General features: G+C 40.6%; 1 protein-coding gene across 3 annotated transcripts in view; it reads right to left on the bottom strand.

Moving 5' to 3' along the window:
• The window catches only part of mphosph6 (M-phase phosphoprotein 6), a 34,025-nt gene that overhangs the window by 6,898 nt on the left and 7,897 nt on the right, over positions 1 to 19,230 (bottom strand). The window contains exons 3-5 of one of the 3 annotated variants that reach the window (XM_069902215.1): positions 9,830 to 9,920; positions 3,025 to 3,122; positions 1,304 to 1,379 (exon numbers count right to left, since the gene is read on the bottom strand). In XM_069902215.1, coding sequence (XP_069758316.1) covers positions 1,316 to 1,379; positions 3,025 to 3,122; positions 9,830 to 9,920 — 253 coding nt within the window. In that variant the 3' untranslated portion in view covers positions 1,304 to 1,315. The remainder of the gene's footprint in view (positions 1 to 1,303; positions 1,380 to 3,024; positions 3,123 to 9,829; positions 9,921 to 19,230) is intronic. The other 2 variants (XM_069902217.1, XM_069902214.1) reach the window with 2 other exon arrangements.

The raw sequence follows: 19,230 nt of genomic DNA, 5'->3' as shown, positions 1-19,230 counted from the left end.
CCCAAATTAACCATAAAAGTGTGCACACACATCAAAAGAATAAAACATAACCAAATTGTGGGCTTGACCCTTCCTCAAAGTATAAATAAAATGTAGGCAGGTGCCCAAACAACTATTTTGTTTGGGTGCCTGCCTTGATAAAGGACTTAAGCCTACAATTTGGTTATGTATCTTTATCTTTGCAATATAAAGTACACTGTTTGTTTGACCTGCTGAGTTCTCCAGTATTGTCTCTTTACTTTGACCACACCAGAAGGGGCTGTTCCTGTGCTGTACTATCCTTGGTTTACTCCAAAAGAAATTGATCTCAGAAAACCTGGGTTGTCAGATCCAGTAAAGTTAGATGATCTATGCAAGTAAAAGCACGATGATTGGCCTCAATAATCCTGTGTCCTGCTGGAACAAAACAATCAACAGCAAAAACAAAAAATTGCTGTATTAATTCAGTGGGCCAGGTAGCATTTGTGAATGCAGGGGGATGCTGGAAGTTTCATATTAAATTCCAGCATTAGGGCTGGATTTCCACTGACGCTTCCTAACCAGCAGGGTTCCTCCAGCAATTTGCTTTGTGCTCCAGACGACAGCACTTGCATTTCTCTTTTGTGTCTCATAAACAAACAGCTTGGATTTCTGATTTCTTGTGCAACAATTTCTGCACCTTCTGCAGTGAAGACTGGATCTGCTGTGATCTTGATCCCATCACTCCAATTATTAAGGAAGCAATCTATAATATGGCTGTTCAAAATTGGAGAAAAACAACATTCGAGAATTATGGAAAAGCATCAGCTTTGTATGGGTTAGTCTCCATGGCTTTGTGTACTCTCAAATTTGATCAAGTCTTCTGAGGAAGTAACAAAGATGAATGATGAAGGCAAGGCTGTGAATTTTGTCTTCAGGGACAGTAGTAACAAGATCCCTCACAGTTGGTTGGTCCAGAAGATTAAATCAGAAAGAATCTAGTGAGCTTGATCATTGAGGTGGTTGAGTGTTTTTCTGAAATGGAGATCCAAGACTAGTGGTGTTCCACAAGGATTAGTGCTGGGGTTCTTTGGTTAAGCCACATTTAGATGATTGTGTACTGAGCAGATTGTCACAGAAGGATGTGTGGAGGCTTTAAAAGAGGAGGTGTGATTCTTTTTTTGTCTGTAGCATTGAAGGCAACTTTACAGAAGAATACAAAATGAGGGGCAGAGAGAGGGCAGTCTTTATTTCCAGGGTGGAAATGTCAAATAAACACAGGTTTAAGGTGAGAGAGGGAAGTTCAAAGTAAATGTTCAAGACAATTTAAAACACAAATACCCACCCCACTGCCAGTTCACTCTACCTGGGAAGACGGCCAAATCACAAGTTCAAGAGGCTTGTGCCGACATCTGAACAGGCTGGGAATTGAGGGATACAGTCCATGAAATGACATATGCAAATAGTTTAAATTAGCATTACAGTCAGCCAATGGCAGATCAGCTACCACCCAGGCCCTATAGGCTGAGCTTTAGTAAGGCCCCCATCCTTCCCTCCCACCCCCACAGGGGTGTGGCCAAGTTTCAACAATGGGGGAGTGAGTGCACACAAAAAAAAATGCCACGATCACGGCCGTGCGCAGGCACATGTTTTGCAGCCAGTGGGCACACAAACATTCTTAAATTGGCAGCCGTAGCCAGGCAACCTTTGATTCTGCCGACAAAGTGGCAGAGGAAGCTCTATGCTATGAGTATGCGTGTGTCCTTCAGATCTGTCGAGGCGTGGGAAGAGTCTTTCTGATCTCTGCTGTCTTTGGCTTGGTAGTGCAGAAAATGGTGATTGTGCAGACAAGATGACCCCCCCAACTTTCTCTCTCCCCCCAACCCAGCGAGGTCAGAGACCATTTGCCTTATTAGCATTTTCCACCACCAAGCTCCCTCCCAGTGTTCACCAGCACCACCGCCTCAAGTGGGATGATAGAGCTTCAGGGCAGAGAGGATAGGGGAAAGACCGAAGCATACAGCCAATCTCTGCACACAGGCAGGCTCTGCATTTATTGATCACATCCCATTTGAATGGAATGAGTCACCAATAATTTCAACTATTGAAACAATGACTGCATTTAAAATTAGCTAAAATTCACATTTTACATTAGGTAATGAAAATGCATTCCATTATTTAACCTACAACTTGCGTAAAAACAAGCCCTTTTTGATTAAAGTTATTTTAATGTTTGAATTAAAATAACAGGGATTGGCCTACTACTGCACATGTACACAGGACTCTAGTGTGCATGTGCTGTAGGCCAAGTGTACAGGGGAGTGTTTGAAATCAGGACTCAGGAGCTCTGGTATAGGGTGAGGGGAGGATTGGGAGTCGGGCATCTCCAAACCCTCCCCTCGGCCAAGCTGAACAGTGGGTCACAATTTGCAAATCTATTCAGTTTTTAAATAAAACTTATGCCAGCTAATAGCCCAATTAGCAGGAAGTACAACCAGGAGACGGAAGGGCAGATAAGTGGCGCCTGTTTTTCAACTGTGAGACCACCACATCTGCGGCCCCCACCAGAGTGCCAGTAATTATAAAACTGCCTCTGGGCAAGCTGCTTTAATTCGACCCCCACAACCCCCCAATTATCCTCCACCTTCCAACCAATGTCTCTCCAATCAAATTGGATGTTAAAAATCTAATAAGTTTGGTGGGAAGGTGGCCCACCAGTTGAGAACTACTGCCTTAAACAGATGTCCTCTGGTATTGTTGTCCCTGGAAAGCATTGCTGGCTGTCAACTTTTCTAAGCCCCTCAATCTTGTATACCTCTATTAAGTCACCTCTCATCCATCACAATTATTTTCATGATTTATGATTTTTGTAATGGAAGAGAAAAAAGTATGTGAGTGAATGATATGGTGCAATATCTCAAAAATAGTGCAAGCTTAACATCCAACACTTGTCTTAAAATAGGTGTTTCCTCAGCAACTTGATTATTAAATACATTCTGTGCTCAATGATTGATTGATGAATTAACCTTGTGTTGAATCACAGGCCTTTAAAATGTAGCAGTTTACCTTCTAGCCATTTCTTCATCTGAAATATCTGCTTCCATCTTTATGTCCTCTTCAGACTCTTCACTTTCATTCTGAGAATACATCTGTGCCACTAGTTTCTGCAATAAAAGTAATACTTCTGTATTATTCAGTATTTTTCAGAATGCAATTCTATTTGGTTGTCTTGAATAAAGAACTCAACAATTTGTTGTGGATTTTTTCTGAATTCAAAACCAATAGAAAGTGGTTCAGATGCAATTTTCTGGTATTTGCAGAACATTAAAATGAATAGGATGTTTCTCAGTTCTTAGAAGTGTGCTCCATTGACAAGTCTGTCAGTAAGCAAGACTGCAATGGCTGATATTGATTGGTTTACATCTCTGTGCCAGGTGCAAGGAGGTGGGGTTCCTTAGAGGCCGAGTTGAGGTACTGGAGCTCCAACTAGATGACCTTAGGCTCATCAGAGAGTGTGAGGAGTGACAAGACCATAAACATTTCCACAGGACATACCTGCAGGGGATGTAATGAGACACAAGCATTTAGGAAAAAAATTAAAGAAATGGAGATGCAGCTAGATGATCTGAGGCTAATCAGAGAGAGCGAGGAATTTATTGATTCAACACTCAGGGAAGTGCTTACCCCTGGATTGGGGGGGGTCAGGAAAGTGGACTCTGTCAGGAGTGGGGCAAAAGTTGCTAGCTCTGTGGAGAGCACCCCAGTGGCTACAGATCTTAGCAACGAATATACAGATGAAGTAGGGGGAGATAACCTGCCAGAGGTAGCGCCTAAGGAGACAGTGGTACGGAAGGAGAAGAAGGGGAACGAGATGGTCATTGGGGACTCCATCGTTAGGGGAACGGACAGAAGATTCTGCGAACCTGACAAGTGTTCCCGTATGGTGTGTTGCCTCCCAGGAGCCAGGGTACGTGACGTCTCGGATAGGGTTCAGAGTATCCTGGGGGGGGAAGGAGACCGGCCAGAGGTCCTGATACACGTGGGCACAAATGACGTAGATAGATTGAAGGAGGAGATCCTGAAGAGAGACTACCGTGAGCTCGGAAGGAGGTTGAGAAGCAGGACCTCCAGGATTGTAATCTCGGGGCTGCTTCCTGTACTGTGCGAGGGTGGGGGCAAGAATAATAAAATCAAGAGGTTAAACGTGTGGCTGAGGGAATGGTGCAGAGTGCAGGGATTCAGGTTCATTGACCATTGGGATCTCTTCTGGGGAAGACGGGACCTATACAGGAGGGATGGTTTACACCTAAATGCGAAGGGGGCCAATATACTGGCAGTTAGGTTAATAAAGCTGTCGGAGCTGATTTAAACTAATTTGGCAGGGGGAAGGGAACAGGACTGATAGGGAAGTAGATAGGAGAGAGAATATAGGGGTGGTTCCGATAGACGGTGAAACAATAAGGAATAAGGGAGCTAAAAGTGATAGGAGAATAAGAACAAATGCACCAAGAACCAAGGTGGAGGGAGAAAGGAGGTATGGCATCAAGGTATTGTGTATGAATGCAAGGAGTGTAAGGAATAAAATGGATGAGCTTGAGGCGCAAATGGCGATGGGAGGTTATGACATTGTCGGAATAACGGAGACATGGCTGCGGGAAGGGCAGGATTGGGAAATAAATGTTCCAGGGTACACGTCCTTTAGAAATGACAGAAAGTTAAGAAGAGGAGGTGGGGTAGCTCTGTTGGTAAGAAATGAGATTCAGGCGTTTGAAAGGAAGGACATTGAAACAGGTGAGGTAGAGTCTGTTTGGATTGAATTAAGAAATTGCAAGGGGAAGAGGAATATAATGGGGGTCATTTACAGGCCTCCGAAAAGTAGCTCAGATATCGGTAGTAGTATAAATTAGGAATTAAGAATGGCATGTCAAAGTGGTAGCAATACGGTAGTTATGGGGGACTTCAACATGAAGGTGGACTGGGATAATCAGACGGGGGCAGGAACACAAGAGAGCGAGTTTATAGAATGTCTACGAGATACTTTCTTGGAACAGCTAGTGGAGAAACCTACCAGGGGGAAGTCGATTCTGGACTGGGTGCTGTGCAGCGACGCAGACTTAATAAATGACCTTGATGTAGGGGAGCCATTAGGGAATAGTGACCATGGTATGGTTACTTTTAAGCTGCAATTAGAAAGGGAAATGGAAAGGAAGTCAGAAGCATCTGAACTTCAGTTAAATAAAGGGAATTTTGCAGCTATGAGGGAGGAGCTATCCAAAATAAAATGGGAAGATACACCAGTTGGGAGGACAACTGGGGAAAAATGGCAGGTTCTTATGGACATTTTTCACAGGATTCAGGACAAATTTATTCCAAAGTGGAGGAAAGGCTCTAGGAGATGCAAATGGCAGCCCTGTCTAACTAAGGAAATCAAATGCATTATCAAGTCCAAAGGGAGAAATTATAAGATAGCGAAGCAGAGTGGGAAATTAGAGGATTGGGAAACCTTCAAAGAACATCAGAGGGTAACTAAGAAAGCCATAAGAGACGGGAAAATGAAGTACGAGAGGAAATTAGCAGATAATATTGCGGAGGATAGCAAAAGCTTTTTTAAGTATGTGAAGAGGAAGAAATTGGTTCGGTCTAAAATTGGCCCTTTGAAAATGGGCAAGGGTGAAATTATTACCGGAAACAAGGAGATGGCAGAGGAATTTAACAAATACTTTGCAACTGTCTTCACCAAGGAGGATATAGGTTATAGTCAGTTAGGGGGTAGTGGTCATGCAGTACCAAGAGACTTGGGGAACTTTACTGGGGAGGTAGGGGATCTAATGGATATCCGGATCCAGAAGCAGGAGGTTATGAGTAAATTGTTGGGACTGAGGGCTGATAAATCCCCAGGGCCTGATGGGCTGCATCCTAGGGTGCTTAAAGAGGTGGCTATGGAAATTGTGGAGGCACTGGACGACATTTTCCAAAGTTCCATAGATTCCGGGGAGGTCCCTGAGGATTGGAGAGTAGCTGATGTGGTGCCGCTTTTTAAGAAAGGAGGGAGAAAACGGGAAATTATAGACCGGTTAGCCTGACATCAGTGGTGGGGAAGATATTGGAGTCCATCATAAAAGGAGAAATAGCAGAACACTTAGTCAGTAATAATAGTATAAGGGCTAGTCAGCATGGATTCCTTAAGGGTAAGTCATGCTTGACTAACCTTCTGGAATTTTTTGAGGATGTGACAAAGAGGGTGGACTTGGGAGACCAGTGGATGTGGTGTATTTGGACTTCCAGAAGGCCTTTGATAAGGTACCGCACGGGAGTCTAGTGGGCAAGATCAGGGAGCATGGTATTGGAGGTAAGGTGCTGACATGGATAGGAAATTGGTTAAGAGATAGGAAACAAAGGGTTGGAGTAAATGGGTCTTTTTCAGAATGGCAGGATGTGACGAGTGGAGTGCCTCAGGGATCAGTGTTGGGTCCTCAGTTGTTTGTAATTTATGTTAATGATTTGGATGAGGGGATTATAAATAACATGAGCAAATTTGCAGATGACACTAAACTGGGTGGCGGTGTGGGGTGTGAGGAGCATGTAAGGAAAATGCAGAGGGACTTGGACAGGCTGGAGGAGTGGGCGGCTAAATGGAAGATGAATTTCAATGTGAACAAATGTGAGGTTATTCATTTTGGGGGAAGTAATAGGAAAGCTGAGTATTATTTAAATGGAGACAAGCTAGGGAGTGGGGAAGTGCAAATGGATCTGGGTATACTTGTTCACCGGTCGCTGAAGGCTAGCATGCAGGTTCAGAAAGCTGTGAAGAAGGCAAATGGAATGTTGGCTTTCATAAAGAGGGGATTGGAGTATAGGAACAGAGACGCTCTTCTGCAGTTATACAGGGCCCTGGTGAGACCCCACCTGGAGTATTGCGTCCAGTTCTGGTCTCCAAACTTGAGGAAGGACTTACTAGCTATAGAGGGTGTGCAGCGCAGATTTACAAGGTTAGTTCCAGGGATGGCAGGGTTGTCATATGCAGCAAGGCTAGAAAAACTGGACTTGTATCCATTGGAGTTTAGAAGGATGAGGGGGGACATGATTGAGGTATACAAAATCATCAGGGGGATAGACAAGGTGAAGTCTGATTACTTGTTCCCAGTGATGGGGGAGACGAGGACTAGAGGGCATAGTTTAAGAATACAGGGTAGGCCCTTTAGGACGGAGATGAGAAAGCATTTTTTTACCCAGAGAAGTGTGAATCTGTGGAATGCTCTGCCACAGAGGATGGTAGAGGCGGATTCGCTGACTATGTTCAAAAGAGAGTTAGATAAGACTCTTGTGGGTAACGGAGTTAAGGGTTATGGGGATAAGGCTGGAAAGGGGTACTGATGGTAATGATCAGCCATGATCTAAAATGGCGGTGCTGGCCCGACGGGCCAAATGGCCTACTCCAGCTCCTATTGTCTATTGTCTATTGTCAGTGGTTTGCTAAGCTTCTTCAATAACATTAATAATAAACCATCCTGTGAGAATGAATCCATCCACACCAGATGAGGCATTTTGAAGAATATTAATGATACCAGTTGTAGTATTAAAGTGAATATTATAATTAAGTATTAAATGAATTAAAACAAAATGGAAGCCTGATGTCTAGATTAAGGAGAGGCTCCATGGATATCATACAGACTAGTATGGGCTTCATAAGGCACCAACAGATGACTTTGGAATGCAGGCAGAGCAGACAAGGTATCCGTGTTTTTGCTGAACGTGGAGTAAATGTAACCCAGTGTTCTTATCATTCAACCTTGATACAAGGACGTAGACCCTTTTCCTACAAGGGGAGCGATTAACCATGTAATGGTAATTTACATGGTCACTTATATGGAGAATAATGATGTCCTCTTCAGTTCAACTTGTTTACTCAAGTGTATAAAAGTTGATGCATCCCTTTGTTGAGCAGAGACCCCTGGAGACTGCTTTCAAGGCTGAAAGTAGTAAGGGTTCTCTCAGGTTAACTTAGTGTTTAATAAAGAGTTAATTGTACCAGTTCTGTGTTCTTTGCATTACGAAGCAGCAGTTTCGATTCCACACAAGTGAGTCTTTTATTTCAATAAATAGCAGCTTCTTCATATAACTGGATATATGGACTTCAATTCCAATGTAGTGGATGTGGGGCCGGGGTGGGGGGTTGGTGCTTTTTTCTTGTAAAACAGGGATGAGGAGGTATTGGTATCTGCCAGACAGATGCATCATACACATACATCCAGAAATAAGAGTTGGAAACAGTTTATTTTTACACTGAAGTTACTAAGAACAAACTTTATTTTATACCTTAAATTTTTTGGTTGGGATTTGTGAAGTCTGTGAGGGTTTCAATTACAGAATCCCAATTCATATTATTTTGTAAATCCTGTAAGTGACAGATTATGTTATATTATGCATAGAAAGGTTTTTGGAAGATACTTCAAAACAGATCTCATTTAAAATGCCAGAGCTTTGCTCAAGCCAGACAGTCAAGGCTCCGAGTGACTTTGCAAAAATTTTGAAGAATGCCTATAGAGACTTAATTGGACGTGCTGTGAAGAATTGGATTATTGTTTTGGAAAGCAACAGATGGGCGAACTTGGAAAATGAGGTCTGGTGCTGCACTCTCTCTGATTGCGGTGGGGGGGTGGGGCGAAGAGGGATAGAATTAAGTTCTACAGTTCAGCAGCAGCTGGGACTGGAACATGACAGGTTGGCAAGCTTGTGAAAAAAAACCCATTTTGAAGATTGGTTGAGAGTTCTTAATTCAGCCTGTTCAAAGCCCTTGTGGTCCATACAAGAGGAGATGGCTGGCTGTATAATGTTTCACTTGAAATAAGGAAAAGAGAAAAGGAACTCTGTGGTGACCTGAAAGAAAGAGGTTATCATCTGGAAAACCCTGATGAGGCAAGTTTCTTTAGCAAGACACTGAAGTGGCCAACGAGCAAATCTCTCTCTGAAAACTGACAAGAACATTCTTGAGCAGTAACCATTTACCTTTCAAGCACCAAAACCTGGTGAAATTCATAAATGTTAAATTCTGTTCACAGTATAAGAATTGCCTGATACCAGTGAACTTGGAGTGAGAAGTGAGATGGGACTGTGAATCAAAAGAACTTATATGCACGTCCGCTTAAAATTAGAAGGGGGTTAAGTTAAATTAATAGTAATAAGTTAAAGTTTAGTCCTGTGTTCATGTTTCAATATAATTAAAAGTAACTTTTGTTTAAGTAACCATTTATCTTGGGTTTTGGGCTCATAACACCTCCAAGATATTGGCTCAATAAAATCTTCTCTATCATTTCTAATTCCACTGAGCTCACTTAGTACTGCTATGAATAGATTATTTGTTTTAATAGCATCTGGTCTTAACTCAAGTCTCTTCCCACTGGTAGACCCCTGCTAGTACCTATGGAAACTTGCCAAGAGCACTCTTATGGCATTTAAGGAACCATACATAGACTTTCACTTCACAGGGGGAAGCTGTTTTTTTAAAAATTTGACTATTTCAATCAATTCAATCCCTTTGAAAGCACAATTCATTTTCAAATGTCACATTTTCAAATTCTTAGCCTCCATTTTTTCAAAATATTTTAATAGATTTAGCTCAGTATTACTTTAAAGGTACATTGTATTTAGTGAAATCAAAAATTGTTAATTTAAGCTGTGCATTCTTTGCAGTGATCAGACTTAAAGTATTAATTTAAAACTACTTCACTGAGCATTGGAAGTCTGAGTTAATTGAATTGAAATATTACAAGGCATGAGCAACATATGCCCATAATTTGTTTAATTATTTGATGCTCAAAACACACTTAATGCAATAACATTATTCAGAGTTCAGACTCAACACAAACACTACCTCAATCTCTGGGTTGAAACCTTTGAAGGACATTCGACCAAAGAGCAAATCTTCACAAGGCACAAAACTTTTTTCTTCAATAATACGATTTCTAAAACAAAATAACATGTTGGCTGCATATCAAGAAAGTATAAAAATCATTTTGAATTAGCAACTGCTACATTTTCAGTGAAAGAATATCATAAGGAAGCCATTCAGATTCTGCTATATTCAATGAATTAAATTTCATTTATTGGGTTTACACCTAATAATCTTTAGCAAGAGTTTCACAGCAAATCTCTTGCTACTGGCATCCCAGACCTCTGTACTTTGTTGATGCAATATGCAGAAGGTGCTAGAGGTTATGGGTGTTGTATCTAACCTCCTGCTTTGCCAGCAAACCGTAATATTTTTATTGATTACAAGGTAAATTTTATTAAAAAAAAACAATTTAAGTATTTCATGCACCCAACCAGTCACCAGAGACATTCAAAAATAGCAGAAAAGGCAACCTGGCACAAATGGGATGTCAGAAGCCAGCTGAGGACCCAATGAAGGATTTCAGCCCACGACATCAACCATTCTTTTTCTCCCACTGATGCTGCTTGACCCGCTGACATCCTCTAGCAGATTGTGCTTTACTTCTGATTCCAGGACCCTCAGCCTCCTGTGCATCTCCAGCTGAGCATCTGTTCCCAAGGCTTAGTTACCAACTCACTGCAACTGGGATCCTACAGAAAGGGGCAATAGGAACCAGACTGGGTCAAGTACAATCTGGCCCAATGCGATTGCAATAAAATATTACTCAAGATTTCATTTCTCAATGTCTCAAACTGCCAACAAAAAGTTCACCAATTTTTTTTTCTGTAGAAAATTGTAAAAAATGCAAAAAGTAATAAATCAGGTATTTGGGGATAATTAGTGCAAAACTGATCAGTCAGGAGGGACAGGCTGTTTGTCAGAGTGAGGCAGATACAAGGATCTTGAAGGGAGTACTGGAGAAGCCTCAGCCCTATTTTTTTGTTTTAAAAAGGCATGCAAGCTCTGCACTCTGAATGTGAAGAACAATTGCAGAATGAGAAGCAAGGTCACAACAGCAATACAGTACTACTGAATATGGGAAAAATCAGAAATATTTCAATGGGAGTGGGAATAATAGAGGATGAAACAAATTTTGCTCTCTGTGATTCTTCACACCTGTGCTTACCTGGTGCCAGGGCTAAAGGCATCAAGTTGAGATTGGTGGGATAGGGAGGGTTTAGTACTTTTTTTTAAAAAAGAAAGAATATATAGGTCAGCACAACATGGAAGCCCGAAAGGCCTGTACTCTGCTGTATTGATCCATGTTCTACGTTGTGTGTAGGTTTGCAGAAGGGACAACCCTGCAGGCAAGAGGTCCATGGCAGCGGACCAGTGAGGAGTCAGCAGTCAAAAGATGCACACAGGCTGCACACAGTTGGAGACGCAGTCAGAAGACCCACACAGACTGCTGGAGACAGGCTCGTACCTGGGATTCAAGAGAGTGCTGAGGGCAAGAAGGGTTCCTGAAGGGCACTTAAGGTTTTCTGATCATATTGGAGGTTTGCATCTGGAGCTTGGGTTGCCCATGGTTCGAAAAGGAGTCTGTGGGCTACAGAGGCTGTGGGAGCACTGGAGGTGAATCCATGGACATTCAAGTGACTTTGGCAGGTCTCCTTTTTGCTTTTCTTTCTCCTATTGTTAGGGACTCATGGCAACTTTGCTTCATGCCAGACAAAATTTGTAGATCATGTTTATTACATATTTATGTATTATTATGTGACAATAAAAGGATCCTTGAACTTTAACATTAAATCAGGAAATCAAGATAAATGTAAGGGTATTGCAATTCCATTAGACTTTAATCCCCATGTGGACAAACCAAATTCGCAGTAATGATATGGAGGATCATAAAGACTTAATTTTCTGGGTCAGAAGCCAAATGAAGGAATCGGCTATTTTAAATCTCATGTATGTAAATTTCTGATTTGGTTGTTAAGGGGCCTTTGGAGAAAAATTATAAAACTGTACATAATTGAAAATGATTCAGTTCAATTTCAATAAGAGCCTTGGAATTGAATCAAGCAACAAGTAACTTGAAGGAAAATAGAGAAACAACATTAAAAGATGTGACAAGAAAAAGCAATAGATAAACATTTCAATAATTCATGCAGTTTACCATACTGTAAAAAATGTGAATGCTATGGCTAACAAGTTCAAGATACTGTAGTACTAGCTCAAAGAAAGTGTTATAATGTTGTGACAATTAACGCAGAAGACTGAAAAAATTTCAGAATTCAACAAGAGAGAACCAAGACACTGATAAGGAAACATGAAGTAGTACAAGAATAATCTAATAGGAAACATTAAAATAGACTCCAAGAGCTATAATAAAAAAGCCAAAGTTTATGTCCCTTGATGCAGGAGACAAATCACATTGATGTCAGGCAACAAACAAATATTCTGTATCAACATAAAAGGCACAGAAACCCTCTCAAATTAACAGAAAAAATCTAGTGAATGAGGTGCAGAGAAGAATGAGCATTATTTAAAATGTATAGTACTGGAGAAAGGAATAAAACTCAAAGCAAATCAATTTCCAAGAACTTATTCATCCAAAGGTTAGGGAAGTAAAATAGTTTCAAGAGATTGGGAAGGAACAAATTTAACTCCTTTAATTAACAAGAAAGAAAACATGGAAAGTTCAAACCAGTCAGCCTGTTAACCGAGGTAAGAAAAATCCCAGATGGAACACAGTAGCATTATGAAAAAAATTAGTATTAACATTGAGGTTGCAAATAGATTTAAAAAGGAGGAATATGGAGTTAGTTACCTGGGAACAAGAGTAATACAAGGGCATGAATTCTGGAGTGATTAAAGGAAAGACAAATAAAGAGTAGGAATAAAATGCGCATTTTGGGTGGAGTATAGGGCAAAGGAAATTGGTGCTGGGACATCAGCTGTTTACAATGTAAACAAAGGAGTAAGAGTCCAAAAATGGATTTAAGAAATGAGCATTATTTAAAATATATAGTGTTGAAGAAATTAAGAGACCTGAAAGGACTCGAGGTATTTTGGATTAGAACAGATAATTGAAATGAACCAAAAACAACAGCCATAATTGTACTTCATGCTGAGCAGATGATTGGTCAACACTTGTTCCGGTTTCTTAAATGTTCATTATTTCCACACTCTGTTCACGGCCAAGGACAGATCATCTGCTGTACAGTTTATTACTTTGCAAATTATACATTCCAAGACATAAATTTATAAAGGTATTTACATTTCCCGACAAGCCAAATATACCACAGCACAATATGTGTTCAGTGGTTCTAAATGTGAATACATATAAATCCTGTAAATCATGAAGTCTATGAACAGTCAAAGTTTTAAAAAAGACAATGCAAAGAAAACCCTGATATTACTTTTGACAGTTAAAATTATTCAATGATACTAATTTTCATGCTAAACAGCACTTTCTATAGGATATAGAATTACTGTGGAGAAATGGATTAGCAATGGTTTGTGTGCCTTTTTTTTAAATGTTATGTCCATGGGCTCACTAATGGAAGTTACACAATGTAGCCGACAGTGACAAAGTTTCGTCACTTTCCACTAAGTGCATTATGCCGCAGGGTATCTGAAAAAGTCATGATATACCATCCAATTATTTATCGTGGAAACATATACTGATGTTAACTAAAGACCTTTCTACCTGAAAGAAATCACAGGAATTGTTCCAATGAGTGCAAAAAGATGCAATTATAATTAAATGTTGAAATTTATAATTAATTTGCAATTTGAAAGGGCAATCATCTTGGTAGATTTCCAAACAACAAAATCAGAGAAATTAATGATTGAGAATAGACGTAATAAGTTTTGCTTCAGGAACCAGAAGAAAGTGAAGTTCAACATTAGCAGGAGAGAATGTGACTTCAGGTTATCAGTTTCACTTCAAGACAAAGTCACACAGTACTGAAACAGGCCAGAGACCACTTGAAGATCAAATATCCATTTACAATAGCACTTCACTAATCTAATTATCATTCTCACATTTCCATTAACTCCCCTCCCCCATATTTCCAGTGGGGTGGGGTGGGGAACTGCATTATGTACATTACACCAGTGGACTATTACAGTCTTTATGGAAAAGATTGCTTGGACCATCGAAGGCATTGCAAGCACAATCCACAGATTTTCAAAACTGATGGCAAGGAATGAAAACCATAGTCAGGTTTGAAATGCCACAAGTACTTCAAATGGCACAATAATGAATATGAAGAAATGTTAACAAGATATGCTGGAAACACTCAGCATCAAGACATCTTTGGAAGGAGAAATAGCATTTTGGGCCTGTTACCTTTCCAGCATATGGAGTTTTTTGATTTTCATTGAATGAAGAAATTACTTGAAATTTGACTACTATATTCAGGCTGCATGGTGGTGTGGCAGTTAGCAGAAGGCCTTTACAGCACCAGTAATTGGGAACGGGTTTGGAATTCCACTCTCTGTAGCACCAGCAATCGGGAACGGGGTTGGAATTCCACTCTCTGTAGCACCAGCAATCAGGAATGGGGTTGGAATTCCACTCTCTGTCGTTTCTACGTTCTCCCAGTGACTGCATGGGCTTCGGTTTCCTCCCACCATTCAAAACATACTGGGGGTTGAGGTTAATTGGGTGTAAATTGGGTGGCATGGACCAAAATAGCCTGCATGCCAAAATTTAAAATTCTATCAAGTCCCATAAACAATAAGACAGCAACTACCCAAGTGTTGGTTAAGGAGTAAATAATTTTTTTCAACATGGTAACAGGTCCTTCTGGCCCACAAACCAACATCATCCAATGACACCCAAATGACCAATTCAACTATGAACTGTCTTTGGAATGATGGAGGAAACCAGAGCACCCAAAGGAAAGCTTGCAGGATACCATACAAGCAATCAGCAAAAAAAATCTGCAGATAATAAATAGGTGAAAAATACAGAAGTTGAAAATATGCGCACCTCGTTGTTAATCCTCACAACATGCAATCTCAAGCAACCGAAAAATTAACTTATTTGGCATCTACCAATCCCCATATGTGCTGGATACCAAGGGTTTTATTGTAGTGACTTCAATGTGATCTCAATTGAGAATTCATCTGATTCTGAATGACAATCTTCTGAATCATAAAGTTGAGCAATTTTACTAACACATTGAACCAGGAGTATTTATTTTTTAAACTGCACATTTGCTTGCTCACAAACCCACGGACAGGATTTTGCTAACTTTTGCATCAAAAGTTACCAATATGCACAAGATGGCCACATCATCTAGAAGAGAGCCAAAGAGGTGATTGTATAGTGGCACCCACAGCAGTGGCCAGATTTGATGTGGCCAGTGGGAGGAGAGGTAGGAAAACATTGCAAGGCCTAAGGGCTATACTACCTTCGCAGAACATAATGCAGAAGATGAGCAAGACAAACCAACCAAACAAAGTAGTTAGCCATAGCCAAAAATTCCCCAACAAGTGAAATGTGACCCCCTGATGAGGAAGGTCTTTCATGGATTTAAAGAACAAGAATGTGAGAAAAAAATTAGAAACATTTCAGCACCTAAAAAATGTTCAGCCAAAAGCAAAACAAAACAACTGCACACGTGAAAGGAAAATAACTTAAGTTGAGGTGATCCACAGTTCTGGAATGAAGGAGATGGAAGCCGAACACTTTCCATTTGTCCTTTTGATGAAATGTAATCGAGCAGGAAGCTTGCTGGAGGTTTCTTCCCATACCTGGAAGATGAGATTGTGAATTTGTAACTAATGTTCCTCTCTACCAAATTTTAGAGCTACAGCTCTAAGGTCTTGCTGCTTTTCAGTTTGAAGGTAGCCTTTCAGCTTCTAGATGTCAAGAATTATGGCAAATGGATAGCTTGCTGTGGAACAGAGGCAAGGGTGCTCAAATCAAGGGCAGTCATGGGGAAGTTGTTCTTCATGGTGGTCCCTCCAGCGACTGACTTTCTGGCCTCATGTTCAACTACATTCATGGCTCTCATGAGTCCATGGGTATTTAAGCCAGAGAATACCATGCTTATGAGAGCCAAATATATTTTCATTTTAATATATGGTGTGACGATCGGAAATTATTTCACTTTTTAAATTTAGACATACAGCATGATAACAAGCCATTTCTGCCACAAGTCAGTGCCATCCATTTACATGCAACTAACCTACAACCCCTGGTATGTTTTGAACATTGGGAGGAAACCTGAGCCCCTGGGGAAACCCAGCTGACAGGAGAAGAACATACAAACTCCTTAGACAACACGGGATTCGAACCCAGGGTCCTGATCGCTGGCACTGTTACAGCATTGGTGCTAACCACTAAGCCAACCGTGCTGCCCAGTGAAGGTAAAAAGGAGAAGGACATGAAAAAGCAATAAACAATACAAAACAAAGAGCCAATGCCACAGGCATGTTCATGCATATAGTATGCTACAAGTTCAGTTCAGGATCAAGCAAGTTAATCCAAGAAAATAGCAATCAAATCCAGAGGCCAAAATCTTTGATACTGGCAATAATGCAGAATTTAGGTAATGCAGAAAGAACAAAGTATTCTTTATTTATTTATATTTTCTGGATCTGTCCATTGCTGGCAAGTTCAGCATTTATTGCTTATCCCTAACCACCTTTGAGAATCCAAGAAATGTACAGTACAAGTACACAATCCTTTATCCGGAACCCTTGGGGGACAGTGTGTTCCGAATTTCAGATTTCGGAAAGCCCACCCAAATTGTGCTGTTGTATCTACCCCCACCCCCTTCCAGTTACCCTGCCGTCTCCCCCAATCCCCCCCTTGCCTGCCCGACTCTCGTTGACAGTCACTCCCCACTTGCCAGATTTTGGAGCTTTCGGGATTTTAGATGTCTGGATAAAGGATAATGTACTGAAAAGGGCCGTTGGAGTCTACCTTGACCATGCCAACTGCAATGTGGAAATTTTCTAATCCCATTTTCCTGCATTAGGCCAAAATTTCTCCATGCCTTTCCTATCCAAGAATCCATCCAAATTCATTTTGAACATGAGAAGATAGTTTTAGACCAAGCAAGGATGAAGAACAACATTTCTAAATTCACAATGATTAATGATTAGAAGATTTACACACAAGTTGTCGTATTCCATGTATCTGCTTTTCTTGTTCTCAGGTAGAGGTCCCAGGTTTGAGATGTTCTCTTGGAGTAGACTAGTCAAGTAACTGCAGCACAATGCAAGTTGTACACTCTACAGCCAATATGTGCTAGCCAATATGCGCTAGTAGTTGAGGGAATGAATTCTTGGAATGGTGAATGGTTTGCCAAATAAGCAGGCTGCCTTTCCTGTATGTTGTCAAGCTGCTCAAATGTTTTTGAAGCTCCACATGAGTCAAGATCTCCAAGTTGGTGGCAAGTATCACTATTTCAGATAGATGAATATAAATGTACTGATAAATGTAGAGAAAGTATGAAAAGTACATTAAATGTGAGATATAGGCTAGTTCATTATAATTTTATTCATCACATATTTGACACCACAAGTTACATAAAATGAACCATACTTATTCGGATTTATGTTTTATATGTGAACAAGAAGATGGTATATTTCTGCATTCAATTTGGCAGTGCTCCAAGTTTTTGGTTTGAAATAGGCAATTAGAATGAATAACAGGGGTAAAATTCACACAGGATACAATGCTATTATTAATGGGAGATATTAGAGGAGTTAAACCTAAACTAAAATTTAATGCGTATTAAATGAAATTTGTTCAAATTGCTTTGGCATGGATAGCAATCATTGTCCCTCTCCAAGTACCCTTCAAAAGGTGGTGGTGAATCATCTTGACCATTGCCATCTTTCTGGTGAAGGTACCCCCATAACACTACAGGATAGTGAGGTCCAGTCTAGGTATAAACTTGGCAAAGAATTAACAAATGACAATTTGATTTCAAGTCAGGAGAGTGGACAAAATGGAAAAAAAATTGCAGGTGATGGTGTTCCTGTACATTTCCTGCTCTCATCTTCTGAACATACAAATTGGGAACAGGGGTAGGCCAGTTGGCCTGCAAGACTGCTCCATCAATTAGTAAGATCTGAATGCAACTTCAACACTGCATTCCTCTGGTAACCATTCAACTTGATGTTTATCAGGAATCTTTTAAATATTCCACTGCTCTTTGGAGGAGAATTAAAGGTTCATAAGTCTCATAATAAAAATTACTAGTTTCTTTCTTTTTAAAAATATGACTTCTTATTTTTTAAACAATGAATAAAACCCTCAAGATCTTGTATTTCAATTAAGTCTGCTCTCATTCTACTAAACTCCAGCAAATGCAAAATCCCAACCTGTTCAATCAAACCTCATGACAACCTGATGCAGAATCTGAACCCAAAATATTGACCATTCCTTTGCATCCGAGGTGCTGCTTAACCCACTGAATTTCTCCAGTAGTTTATTTTTTTGTTCCTAATTTTTTGAGTCTCTGCATCTTCACTAAATTGTTTCTAATGTTTTGTATCCTTTCATACACAAGAACACCATTCACAGCATTCTAAATGTAGTCTTACCAATATACACACACAGTCCCTCAGGATTAAGGGTGACTTGTTTCCATTCTGAATTTATGGATACGGAGATGTACAAAGAGGCCAACATGAGGATCACATCCTTCAGAGCTTGAAGGCAGGAGACAGCATTGGAGAGTATACAGAGGAGATTCACAAGAATGTTGTGTGGGATGTAATATTTCAGTTACAAGGAGATGTTGGATAGACTGTGCTTGATTTCCTTGGAGTTGAGAAGGCGAAGGACTGAAAGAAGCATTCAAAATTATGTCAAAGATGGTATTATGTCAAAGATTATAGGTCTGATGGGAGGTTTAGAAGGGATCCAAAAAGAGCGTTTTCACCCAATGGAAGTGGCTGATAAGGTTATAGTGGCAAGCACTCAACTCTCTAAGATATACTGTCATAGGCTATGGACCAAGTCTGGTAAATGGGATGAGTGTGGACAGGAATTTATTGTCAGCATAGACCTGGGGGGTAAAGAACCAATTTTGATGCTGTATGACTCTTAAGTAGGGTGTGCAGTGCACAGGTTTTAAAACCTATATTGCGGTGGCGCACATCCTCATGGCAAACCAGCCCCGCTTGTATCGCCACGTGGTGGGGCAGCCATGGGGAAATGGCATCGTCAGAGGTTTCTCTCCGACTCCAGCATCCCTTCCATCGTGTGGCCCTGGGCAGCGATTATGACGTCACAATGCACCAGGTAACTGAGCTCATGCTGCCCTTAAAGGGACATGCTGAATTAGAATAAAAACAGATGTTAATGACCTTCGGTGTGGTAGCAGTGATTTCCTTCAGCTCCTGAAAGGGTCACAACATATATA

This window comes from Narcine bancroftii, chromosome 10, assembly GCF_036971445.1.
Source record: "Narcine bancroftii isolate sNarBan1 chromosome 10, sNarBan1.hap1, whole genome shotgun sequence".
In the NCBI taxonomy this organism is placed as follows: Eukaryota; Metazoa; Chordata; class Chondrichthyes; order Torpediniformes; family Narcinidae; genus Narcine; species Narcine bancroftii.
This window is presented reverse-complemented; position numbering and strand designations above follow the sequence as displayed.